Source organism: Spermophilus citellus (assembly GCF_964194105.1).
Source record: "Spermophilus citellus genome assembly, chromosome: 3".
Classification (NCBI taxonomy): domain Eukaryota; kingdom Metazoa; phylum Chordata; class Mammalia; order Rodentia; family Sciuridae; genus Spermophilus; species Spermophilus citellus.
In genome coordinates, this window is record NC_138184.1 from 188,193,913 (window position 1) to 188,206,390 (window position 12,478).

The 12,478-nt window shown below is 37.3% G+C and overlaps 1 protein-coding gene across 3 annotated transcripts in view; it reads right to left on the reverse strand.

The window, feature by feature from the left end:
- MET (MET proto-oncogene, receptor tyrosine kinase) overlaps window positions 1-12,478 on the reverse strand; it is a 117,220-nt gene that overhangs the window by 58,236 nt on the left and 46,506 nt on the right. For all 3 annotated transcript variants that reach the window (XM_081288265.1, XM_081288263.1, XM_081288264.1), the window contains one exon: window positions 4,987-5,178. In XM_081288265.1, the coding sequence (XP_081144391.1) occupies window positions 4,987-5,178 (192 nt within the window). The remainder of the gene's footprint in view (window positions 1-4,986; window positions 5,179-12,478) is intronic.

The window sequence follows — 12,478 nt, forward strand, 5'->3', positions numbered from 1 at the left end:
GCACAGAGTAGGTCCTTAAGGTGTATCTATTGCCTTCAGACATGAACAGATTGAAATCAGAAGCCCATAGAGGCCTTAATGAAGGCATGGGTTTAGAAATGTTTCAGAGTTTAGAAAACCTTCAGAAGTATGGCTTGCAATGCCTCATGCTTCTTGTCTGTTTAAAGTTTACTATTTTCTTTGGTATATGATAAGGATTGGTTTTTATTTAGAAAGAAATCAGAACATGAGGCTTAGAGCAATTTGTTTCAATCAAGGCTCGTATCTAGTTTTGTGAAACAGGAAAAAAAATGAAAAATAAGAAGTAGAAATTGCAAACTGGTATTGAAAATAGAGAACTAAAAATGGTAAGAGAGAGTACCACCAGGTGGTAAAAATTGAATTAAATGAACTTTTACCCCATTTTTTGCTCCTTTTGGTAAATAGACTAGTATATCCAATGGGCAAAGCAATTTTCCTCACTATTACAATACTAATGTGTATCTGCTTCAATTTTTGAAATGAGTCAAAAGTGAGTCAAAATGAGTCAGTACCAATCCTCGTTAATATAAAATGATTACATTTTAGTAAACCCATAGCAACTGTGAGATTTACAAATGTATTGGAGTTTTAGAAAGGAAACAGCCATATGTTTATTATAAATAAAAATGTAATTTTTAATCTATGAAAAAAATGAGTCAGTATTAGATTGACTTTGTTAAAAAACCAAATAAGTTAGGGAGTTTGTAAAAATTCAAAAATAATGAATAATTTCAAGTCAATATCCCATATGTGTTGATTGTAGAATTAGCTATTATCCAGAGTATATCTACCTCTGAATTTTGAACTGACTAAAGTTCAAAAACAACTGATAAACATATTTCATGTCTTACAATGTCTCTGTTCTATCCGAAAGGTAACTATACAAGAAATTCCAGTTACTCCTTGCCACCCCAAACCAAAACAAACAAAAGCCTTGCATTTTCCTAAGGTTGCAAATATTTGTGATGTTTTAAATTTCTATGTGTGTGATAGAGTATAACATACATGTCCTTCAAGAGCATACATTAATTCATTTGAGGAGACTATACATGAACTGGACTTGATTTTTATTTATGGACATAATCCTGAAATTATTATTTATGAGCTCTTTTTTTGCACAAAAGAAATTTTAGAATTCATGAGCATAATGAGAAATAGCCCAATACTAATAATGTTCCTTAGGGATATAATTAAGTCAATGATGTACAAATTTTAAAAAAGGCAGATGATATTTTTATCTGAGCATTTTGTAAAAGAGATGGGTAAATTAACAATCCTTATAGAGAAATGGTGTTTGAGTGTAAGCTTCATTCAGCTGTGTCTCTGCCTGATGTTCACAACATTGGTGAATTGATGATCTGTGTCTACAAATTCTGAAATAGCAGTCATTCCAAACGTAATAACTGGCACAGGCTTCCAATGCAAAGAACTGACACAGTATGATGGTGGCCCAGAAACTAAAGGAATGTAAAGAGGCCAATAGATGAATTGATTCTGCTTCCTGGAAGTGAGTAATTATTTGCAGGTTCACTGATTACTAGCATAATTATTTAAGTAATGGTCATAATAGATGATCAGGACCAAAGGGTATCTTTTTGAGCCATCCTTACCTCTTTAAGTTTCTTGCTTGAAACCCAACTAGCCCAGTTAAGAGCAGAAGAAAAAGAGGATGATGAATAGTAACAGCAACAACAGTAACAGAATTCGGGAGAGAGGAAAAGGAGGATAGTACCAAAGAGCCTAATGGCAGCCGTGACCGTGCCAGGCAGTGGCCACAGTTAGCAGCCTGCAGTGCCCCATGAATGTTTGTAGAGCTGAACTTGAAACAAGTCTTGGAAGGGCCTTTCCACTCCCATTCCCTCTGATCCACTCACTCTCCCTGGTCTGACAATCACACACAAATATTTTAATAGCAATGCTTTGCATTTAGAGATTAAAGGCCTTATACAAGTGCTGTTAAAAAAATCAAGCAAGCATTGTTTTGGATGTAGATTAGACGAGGAGCTCAGAAGGGGAGACATGGGCAAACCCTATGATTAATCCTGTGATCTTCATGAAAATCCTGCTTCCCTCTCCCACGTAGCCATGTACATTTGCTAAGGTTGCTCAGTCTTACTCTTTTCTGTACTCCCTCCTCCCAATTTGTAAGGCCTATTCTCACTGTTTACTTAGACCATCTCAAACATTGCTTATCATATTATATTACGTCAAGGCATCCCAAGAGAGTGATCATATAAATAAAAACTGTTTTTGAAATTTATACTGACATGGCTCCACAGATATAGAGACTGCACATGTAGACAACAGAATATTTAGACGTAACTGTACCTATATAAGTTACACATGATGAAATGTCAGGAACATGTCAGAAACATCTTCTCTGCCATGCATATACTATTGTTAGCTAAACAATATAATTCTTTCTAATCAAATAACCACTGTGAAATACCTGATTCACTTTGCACCCAACAGCTGGGGCTGTAGCTTGTGTTCCCAGCCTGAGCTGAACACAAGCACAATAGGAAGGGCAGAAACAGCTGCAAACTCTTGGGAGAAAAAAAAAATTGCAAAGCAACTTTGCCATTAGGTTTCAGGGTAGGAAGGAAGTAAAATCATTTTTCTGTTCCTTTTCATGTGTGGCAGCTGTCTTCAGAGAGGGAGAGAAAATGTTCATTCTATTTTGTAACAGAAACTCCATAGTATTTATTAAAAGTTGACTTGTAGAACTTAGGCGGGCCACAGGTTTAGCCTTTAGCCCAGTCAAAACATTTACAGAACTTGGTGGGCAGTCACTGCTCTGAAAGATCAGGCTGGAAGGAAGGTCACTGATCTTCCTCCTTAACCCAACTCCCACCCTTAACCCATCCCCCCACTATTATTTGCTGTAAACAAACTGCATTTCAGTAATGTTGAATGATTCTTCAAGTGCTTTCAGTTTATTTATATAAAATTTCAAGTGTCAGAAAAATAAATCTTCTGTGGGTACCAACAGCCCTTTGTCTGTGAATACTATTGTTAACAGAAAATGTTTTTATCTCATTTACTAAAACTTGAGTTTTTTAAGGGCAGGTTCTGTGTCACTGTTTCCTTTTCGTCCCTCATTTGCCTAGTAAAGAAAAGTAGGTGAGGTCTCCACACACAGTTGATGATTAAAAGTCACCTGTTTACAAAAAAATCAGTGACTTCAGTACTTTTCATAAAATAAAAATCTATTATTTCCACCTTCTGTATGAGATGCAGTTAATGGCATAAGAAGTTTCTTTTATATAAGGAGAAATCATTTGTCATAGCATTTCTGTTATAATGAGACGGACACAAGACACATTCCTTGGATTGTGTGGACTCTGTCATTAAAGCAACCTATTTAAAATGGGATTTTATTAGAATTTTAGCATCTGGAAACAGATCAGGATGCTTTTGATGTTAAAAAAAGACCTAAAACGGTTACAGAAAACTTATTAATATGAACCTGGATTGGTGAGATAATGAACAATTTAGAGAAAAAAAAAAAGAAAAACAGAAATTAAGATAAAGGGAGACAAAGGAAAATTATGAACACATAAGGAATTCAACAGATGCTAGGTTTTATCCTGCATCTTCAAATTCTTTGGAATTTTTAAAACTACCATCAACATAAACTAAAAACACATATAAATAAAAAATAATAATACCCATGTTACAAGGATAATAGATACAACCGTATTTAAATGTGTTAGAGGCCATGTCTGTCCATGTGGAAGGCCTGGGCTTCCTTCCTTCAGATTTTGAGAAGTTAAGGATAGAATTAAATGGCCAAGATGGGTGAGGTGGTTAAATAAACACAATGGAATGGGATAGAGGGAGGAGAGGGAGGAATGTGAAGCTCAGGAGGGGAGATGGTGTGGAAACATTTAGAGCACAGGTTCTATATACTTAGTTTTATATAGTTAGTTTTGAGCTAGGAAAGTTTTATTTACATGCTGTATGACTCTAAAATGTGGCAATGACCAATATCTAGATTGTTATAAAGACTGTAGTAATTTTTAAAAGTAAATTTTACAAAGGAGCACAGACACTGGATGTACAGATGAGCAAGTCTTAGGAAGAACTCATCGTCCTCAATTGACTACTAGAAGTCTTTTGTTTGATCAGGATGTTAACTATATCAGACAATTGTGAAGTGAGCATCTTCCTTCACAAGAAATTGCTAGTGTTTGTAGAACTTCAATATTTCCATAGATGTCATTGTCATTCTGCATTCATGAATTCATATTGAAAGTGCCAATAACTATTAAAGTGATAAAATAAATCCAACACTAGAGCATTTTAATGTCTGGAGAGTGCTATGATTCTTGTAGCTAGGAAACACAGTGACTTCAATCAAGCCTGAAATGCAGACTTTTATTGTATGGAAATACTGTTGCTCATCCTTAAAAGCATTTAATAAAATGCATTAAAAAAAAAAGTATTTTAACTTCTTTGTGTCTGATCCCATCATTTTGCAGAATCAGGAGTGCCTCAATTACAATGGGATTTTGATGACAGTGTGTCTTCCCGACTCCTGCCAACACTTCTCAATGATGTGAATGTTTCTTCTCATGGAGACACATGGTTCACACAATAGCTCTCCTTTGATCCACTGCTTCCGTTGGAATAGGAAAACATCTCCTGGAAGTGCTTTAATTGTTTCATTTTTACTTTCCAATCATGTGATAGAAGTTATGAATGGAAAAAAAAAACCCACCAAACCATTCCAGACATGAAAATTAAAGCAACCGTGTTCAAAGTGAAAGCTTCAAAAACTTAACAAAACTAGGCCATACACTTCATAAAAAGTGGACCAGACTTCTTTGTTTGGCTTTTGGCCTGTGTCCTGAGCTTCTGCTGTGAATTGCACTTCACAGTATTTGCAAATACCTTATTGCAAAAACCAAAACAAACTAATTGCATAATATCAAATAAAAGAGACCCTCTGAAAGCCCTTACCTGCATGAAGCGACCCTCTGACGTCCCAAGATTAGCAATGGTGAGGTTTCCTTTAATGAAGGTAGATATAGATGTTAAGAGCACTTGGTTGAACTGGCCCATGAATAAGTCAATGCGCGGCAAAGGTGTGGTAAACTCAGTTCGATATTCATCACTGCGCACTTCACAGCCCGATGAATTTCTCAGAAGCATCTGAAATAAAATATGGTTATTGAATTAATGAGAGTGCAGATGAGAACAAGCTGGTAAGAAACTTCTCAGTGTGTCTTTTCATAGCTTGGAAGGAAATGGCAAAGATAACAGTGTAAGTAGAAAAATGGCCCCACACTGGCATAAATATTTCTACTGACCAATATAGCTCCAATTTTACTAGGCATGGTTTGTGTATATACAGACTTGAAAACTGGAGGCAAACCTTACCTTCACAGTTTGCACAGTGGTTGGATATGTGCATATGTAAAGAAGGAACTTAGCAGACGCTATTAAAAGAAAAACAAAACTTTAAATGTCTCAGCCTTTGCCATAAAGTTAATGCTTCTAGCAGGCAAGTCCTATGAGATGAATTGCAACTGGAATAACAATTGATCGTAGAATCATACTATGATATTACATTTTAAAATGTGTGCCTCTGTGCATTTTGTGCAGAGGTGGTGGGCAGTGGCGGTTAGTAGATAATTCATGGGTAGGTAGCAGTACATGGACCCAGGTGCTTGCAACAAATCCTGGTCTCAAATGCTTATGTGCTTTATATAATACCTACAATCTCTCTGTGTTCAGAAATTCACATCATCTGTTTCTTTCCCCATGTGTGTAAACATACAGTATTACAGAAATAGTACCTAGCTTACAGAACTGTTGCAAAGACTAAATGAACTAATTTATATAAATCTCTTACAACAGAACTCAGCATATAGGATCTTGGATGAGTCACCACTGGGCAAAAGTTGAGAAAACAAAAGAGCTGTGCATTAAATGTATCAGTAAGTAGCTTACCAAGACAACTACTGTCTAGTAACTATCTTTTAGGTTCAACCTCAAGGGGAAGGATTTTTTAAAAACTGTTGTTTAGTAGTATGTGACAATTATATACTGAGAAGATCCTTCCTTCTGCTTCAGTCTGTTTTTTTTTTTTTTTTTTTAAATTTAATGGTGCTGGGGATTGAATCAGGACCTTGTGCATACTAAGCACGTGAGTTACCACTGAATCACCACCAAGTCTCAGCCCTAGGCACTGTAGTAATTCTCCTTTGCTGGACCATCTGCACCTGGCTATCAATGTCAGGATTTCTCAAGGCTCCAAAGGGCTGTTTCTCCACTTTTCATAGTAAATCCTGGCAATTACTGTGATGTCTATTATGCAGACACATGTCTATTATTCATGGACACATGCTTTTGTGTCTCCACTCTCATGTATCAAGAGATTTCAGTCTCAAAATAACTAATACTCTGCTTGCCTGATTATATATTACACACCCCAGTGATATATTACATATATCCTTCAAGGCACATGAGTTGGAAACCCAAGTGCCATCCCTGATTCCTACTGTTTTTTTTTTTTTCTTTTTTAACCCCCCATATACAGACCATCTTCAGTTCCCATCACTTCTAAATATCTCCTGGACCTCCCTGGGCTTTTCTCTCTCCATCACCACCATCTTCATCCTGGTCACCCACCCTTTTCTGGGACCACAACTAGTGGGTTGCTAACTAGACCCACCAAATCCACCATCACCCTCATCAGGTGATCTCTTTTCAACACTCTAACAGGATTCTTGTAAGAATGTGAATCTAACTATGTTACTCTCTATCTAAAACACTTAATGCTTTCCCATTGCTTTTAGGATAGAAGAAAACATTTTTGACATTTTGGATGTGGGTGGCATCCTCTGGCCACTACCAAGCTTCTCCAGGTCTGTGTTCTCTGTGCACCAGGGAGGGGTCCTTCCTTCCTTTCTCCAGGTGTCCTCCCATTAAACACTTTGGCCTAGGTAGGCTGTTTCCTCTGCCTGGATTTCTGCCTCCACCTCCATTCACCTTGTGAACTCCTATATACCTCCTTCAGACCTTAGCTTATCACCATTCCCTCAGGATGCCTGCCCTGATGCCAATATCAAGGTCCAATGCTCCTATTATTAGACTCTCACAATACCTTTTGCCTAAGCATCATAGACAGCACAGCATAGCTGTAAGATAGCTATAGCTGCAATTTCACATTTGCTTATGCAATTGTAAGATAATGTGAGCCTTCTCCTGTGATAGTTCTCTGCAGTTAGGGACTGCATTTTCACCACTGTACTGTTGGCAGTAACTAAACACCACATATAATAGGCAGCTAGTAAATATCAATTGAATGAATCAACAAATAAGTGAATCAATTATAGGTAGACGGGGATGAGTGTGGAAACATGAACCAGTATTATTTAAGTCATTTTTTTTTCTGGTAGTTAAAAGTTTATGAAGGACAAATAAAGAGTACAAGGCTCCTGACTATCTTGATGAGATGGCTAGGAATTAGTAAACCTGGGGCAGATGATGATGAGAGGAATATGTATTAAGGAAAAGGAGGACCTTAGAACAAATAGAAAGTTCATTTTTACACATCACTGTATGTAGCTACCAATCCAGGAAAATGAATGTTGTTTGATAACAACCAGAAAATTATCATAGCATATTTCAGTCAATGTGTTTAAGAACAAAAAAATATTTATTCTTCTATATGATGACCTTACTCCTTAAGGTCAACCATTTGTCACATGAAATGGAAAGTTCCTACATCTATTGATTTTTATGGTTAAAAGCTACCTAAAAAGCTCTATTTCATGTACCAACAATTATTTCTTCATTTTAAATGGTAATAAATTATTAAATAGAGTCTTAGAGATGTTAAACCTACTGTCTCTTGGAAATAGTACAATGTTTTAGTTTTAGATATTTATTTTGCTCTATTAATGAGTGCTATTTCACTATTTAATTAGAAGCTTTTCCTCACTAAAATACTATAGATTACTCTGAGGAGTAGCAGATAACTGGGATGAAATCCTGGCAACTCAATAGCAATTGATTAATTGATAATTAAGTTTCTATTGGTGACCAATTGTCCATGTTAAAAGAGCCAAGGGAAGATGCTTAAAGAAACAGAGACCAATTTCAAAGATAAGGTCATTGGAGGTTCTCTACTGCAGAGGCCACTGCTCTTCAGGGTCAGCTTCTGTGGCTCTTTCGTTCCTTCTTTTGTTAATGGTCATTGTCTTTCTTTATTCTTATGTGGCATCCTGGGAACTTTAAAGTCTCAAACTTGACCGGAGGTATGGTGCTACTTGAGCTGTTGAATTCACTGGGATATAAAAACAATTTGCTGTGGATGGACTCTTCTTTGATTATAAATGATTCCTGTCCTCCTTTCTATCAATGGGAGGACAGGAACTGTCTTATCCTCTGTATCCCTGTACCCTGTACCAGGCCTCAAATAAGTAGGTTTTCAATGATACTTGCTAAGAAATAAATGCATCTACAAAGCCAGCAGAGATCCTCCTCCTACCCAGTTTACTTTGCAGTTGCCTTGCTGATGGGTAGCAGGGGAATGGAGGTGAGAAGACCTCTAAGAACCCCTCAGTGTCTGCAAACCCGCAGGAACTTGCTGACCATTTTTTAGATGAAGAGAGAGCAATATAACCAGGGCTTTGGCCTCTACACACCTGTTTCCACACATGAAAGGCATAAATGTAGAACTCTGCATTAGAGTTAATACAATATTTATATTGTGTACTTCAAGGTTTTCCTTCAGGAAATAGAGAGGTCCCTAAATAGTACCACTTCAAAGACTGATAGGATTGAGTTGTGCTCTATTGCCCACTAACAAAATTCCTTAGTATGGAGACATTGCACAATGTTGGAATAGCATCTACAGAACTTATTAATCTTGAAAAATTGTGCAACTGAAGCTAAAAAACAAACATGATGTCAAGTACAAATGGCATTCAAATTTCATAAGCCAGAGGATCCTGACCTTTTCCTTTTTCATTTCCTCATAACAGAGATCTACAGGGGGACCCGTGGGAACACTGGTGTCTAGGAAAAAGTAACATTCTAGCATTAGCTATAGAAGAGGGGGCTGTCCTTGTCTCTTCCTGCTGAGAATCCTGATGAACTCAAAGACTGGGGTCATGGTGGCAGGAGCTGACTTAGAGAGTTGCATGCTGTCCTTGCACTTTAACAGGGAGCCTTGGTTGAAGTTCTCACATTGTAAACGTATAGCAGTGTGCAACTGTGATTCTCAGCCTCACTCACTGTCCCTTAAAGACACATCCTCACTTGTGCAAGGAGGATGCAATTGTTTAATGTCAGCACTTTACACACAGTTCCTGGGGCCCAGTTGAAAGAGGAACTACTCACCTGCTGCCAGGGATCTCCTACCTATGTGTGCTTTCTTGAAAGCCAGTTTGTGTTGTACTTTGGGATATGAGTGAGCATAGCTGGCAGGAAGCAGCTTTCTGGGATAGGAGCTGCTTTGGGAACTGCAAAAGTCTACAGAGAAGGTTTCACACTAGCTGCAGGAGGGAGCCAGAATGACTCTCCCCATACTAACAAAGGGAGGAAGACTGAAGGAAGGAAGGAAGAAAGGAAGGGAGGGAGGAAATCAGTCTTTACCTTGCACACACAATGTGTCAGGCACTGAACTGGGCATTTTCATACCTCACAGCAGCCCTGTGAGGTTTTACACACTCAGGGTAGCTGAAGGTTCTGCCACAATGCACAGTTCACATTGGAACAGGTGCCTGAATACAGTTCTCTCTGATTCTCAAGTTCATGAACTTCTTTTGTTATTATTGTTTTCTGGGCAATGTTCTGAAATTTACATAACTTGAAAATGGAAAAGACACTCAAGATCATCTTATACTGGGGCTATAGCTCAGTACTAGAGTGGCTGGCCTAGCATGTGCGAGGACCTGGGTTCAATCTCCAGGATAATAAAACAAAAATCCCCTCCAAAACATGAAAATATCATTTTATAGCAGTCCCTTAACTTAAGACTAAAATTAATCATTATTTTCTGTATAATAGCAGAGAGACAATCACTTACCTTTTGGGATGTATCAATCACTGTGGCTTTCAATTCTAGCTCTCTTTGTTATTTATTCTGATTAATGAACATGACCATGTGTGCATTCAGGTAACTTTGGAATTTCATTCGGCACCATTTTTTTTTCTCTAGTATTTCCTACTCCAACCACTTGTGAAGTCCTGCTGAACTCTGTCCAGTGTAGCTCCGGGGCAGGTCCTAGCCATGCCTATGCCCCTGCCCAGAATAGGTGTTTCCTCACTGGCCCTTTTGTCTCTTATCTCTTCTGCCTTGCAGCTGTCCTGAACTATCACTCCCTTTTTCAAAATCTTAATTGCTTCCCAGAGGCCTGTAGAGAAATCCAAACTTCTTAGAATAGCATTCAACTTATCTCCTTTTGTTATTTTGAGGCTCAAGGTCAAGGTGCCACCTGGGACCCAGATGAATCTCAGAGTGGTAATCCTGACCAAGACCTCTCAGAGTCCTGGATTCCTGCATACTTTCCACTAGCACTGGCACCCATTCCTTACTCTTGTAAAAATGAAGTCTGTGCTCTCCTAAAATCTCTCTTGATGGAGTCTTTTGAATGACAGAGGTGATGTGTTTTATTGCACAGGGAAAGGATATAGTAACAAAGAATAAGGCGTAATTATGTAAGAGTACAGGAAGATACTAAGAGTAATTATGTAAGAGTACAGGAAGATACTAAGTACTACTTAAGTCAAGAGGGGAAAAAAATATACGGGAAAAACCCACATTAAACCAATACGTTTTTTAGGCACACACATACATGTGTAATGTAACAACAGACAAGGAAAGATGAACACACAATTCACAATCATTTACCCACTCTTCTGGGAGGGAGAGGGATATTACTGGGACACAGAGGGAGCTTCAAAGGCATTAGTAATGTTTTATTTCTTAAGTCTGGTGGTAAATACATGAGTACTGGTTTTATTTTTCACACAACATACACATACATATATGTATGCAAATATAGTCATAATTCTTTTATATACATAAAGCATGTAATAATAAGATAAAATTTAAAAGAAAACAATGAATAGGAAATGAGGAAGTGGAGCAAGCCTACCAAGAACTTTCTCTTTCCCAACTTTCTGAAACATTGTCCTGGCTGAGCTCCCAATAATAATATTAAATAACATTGGTACACTGGATTATGGTTTTCAAAGTACCTGATCTCATTTGATCCTATCAACACATGTGTGATTTGAGTTGTTAGGATCATCATAATTCTACAGATAAAGAAACTGAGATTCAGAGTGTTGAACTAGTATATATTAGAGCTTGAATTCTAGTTATTGATTTCAAGTCCCATATTCCTTTCACTGAGTCATACTTATTATTCACAAGCTCCTACAGGATATCTGAGGCAAAATCACATTCTACGGATGGCTTAAGGATCTGTTAAAAAAGAAGAATGGTCACTTCTATGGATAGGACTAGAGCTATCCTAGCAATGCTTTGCTGAGCTGCATGGCCTTTGGCAAACCACAGCACCTTAGTTTTATTTTACTGATTTTAATAAACATTCATTTCTAGTATTTACAGGCAGACACTGTCCAAAGCACTTTACAAATATTAATCACCCAGTCTCATAGTAACACACTTAGGGGGAAACCAAGGCATTGAGTTGTTCACGCGGCCTGCAGACATCAGGACCCAGGGTCTTCCAGCAGCCTAGCTGAATGTTTTTTATCCACAAAGGGAGAGGCTGAGCCAATTGATTTCAAATTTCTACGGATGGCTTCCCAAAGCTTCCCCTCCAGAGTCACCAAACTGCCATCAGCCAGCTGTCAGACTAAATCTGACAATCACTGTCCTCTCACCAACTTGGGCTGCCCCCAAATCCAAGTACATTCTGGATTCTATAAGAAGCTCTTTAAAAAGAATTAAATTCTTCAAAGCCTAGCCTCTTCTAAAATAATTACATGACTCTGAGAGCCAATGGTAAACATGGTTTTACTTTTTTAAAAATGTATTACAGTTTTGCTTCCTTTCCCAAAGCCTTACATAATGTCATAATTATAGGAATTACTCTATAATTTGTAAGCCTTGATACATTAATTAATTTAGTCTTTATAGTCTTTCTTTACCATTTCATGAGTAGTTTCCATATATTTTTTACCTGACTCAGCACATATAGCTTTTTTTTATAAAAAGAAATTAAAGTACTATATACCTCAATATATTTGATTCAAAATGTTTCCCCTAATTAACACTATGATGTATGCAGTGAATATGTAATTACATTTAATTCAGTATAATTAAGGATGTGATATATTTAAAATAGTGATTCTTGTAATTGATCTATAGGACAGATTTAGCTCATCTGTAGATAATTTAAATCAGCCTTGCAGATAAATTTTTAAAAATGTACTACCTTGTAAAATCATTGTCAGTTCACTCACA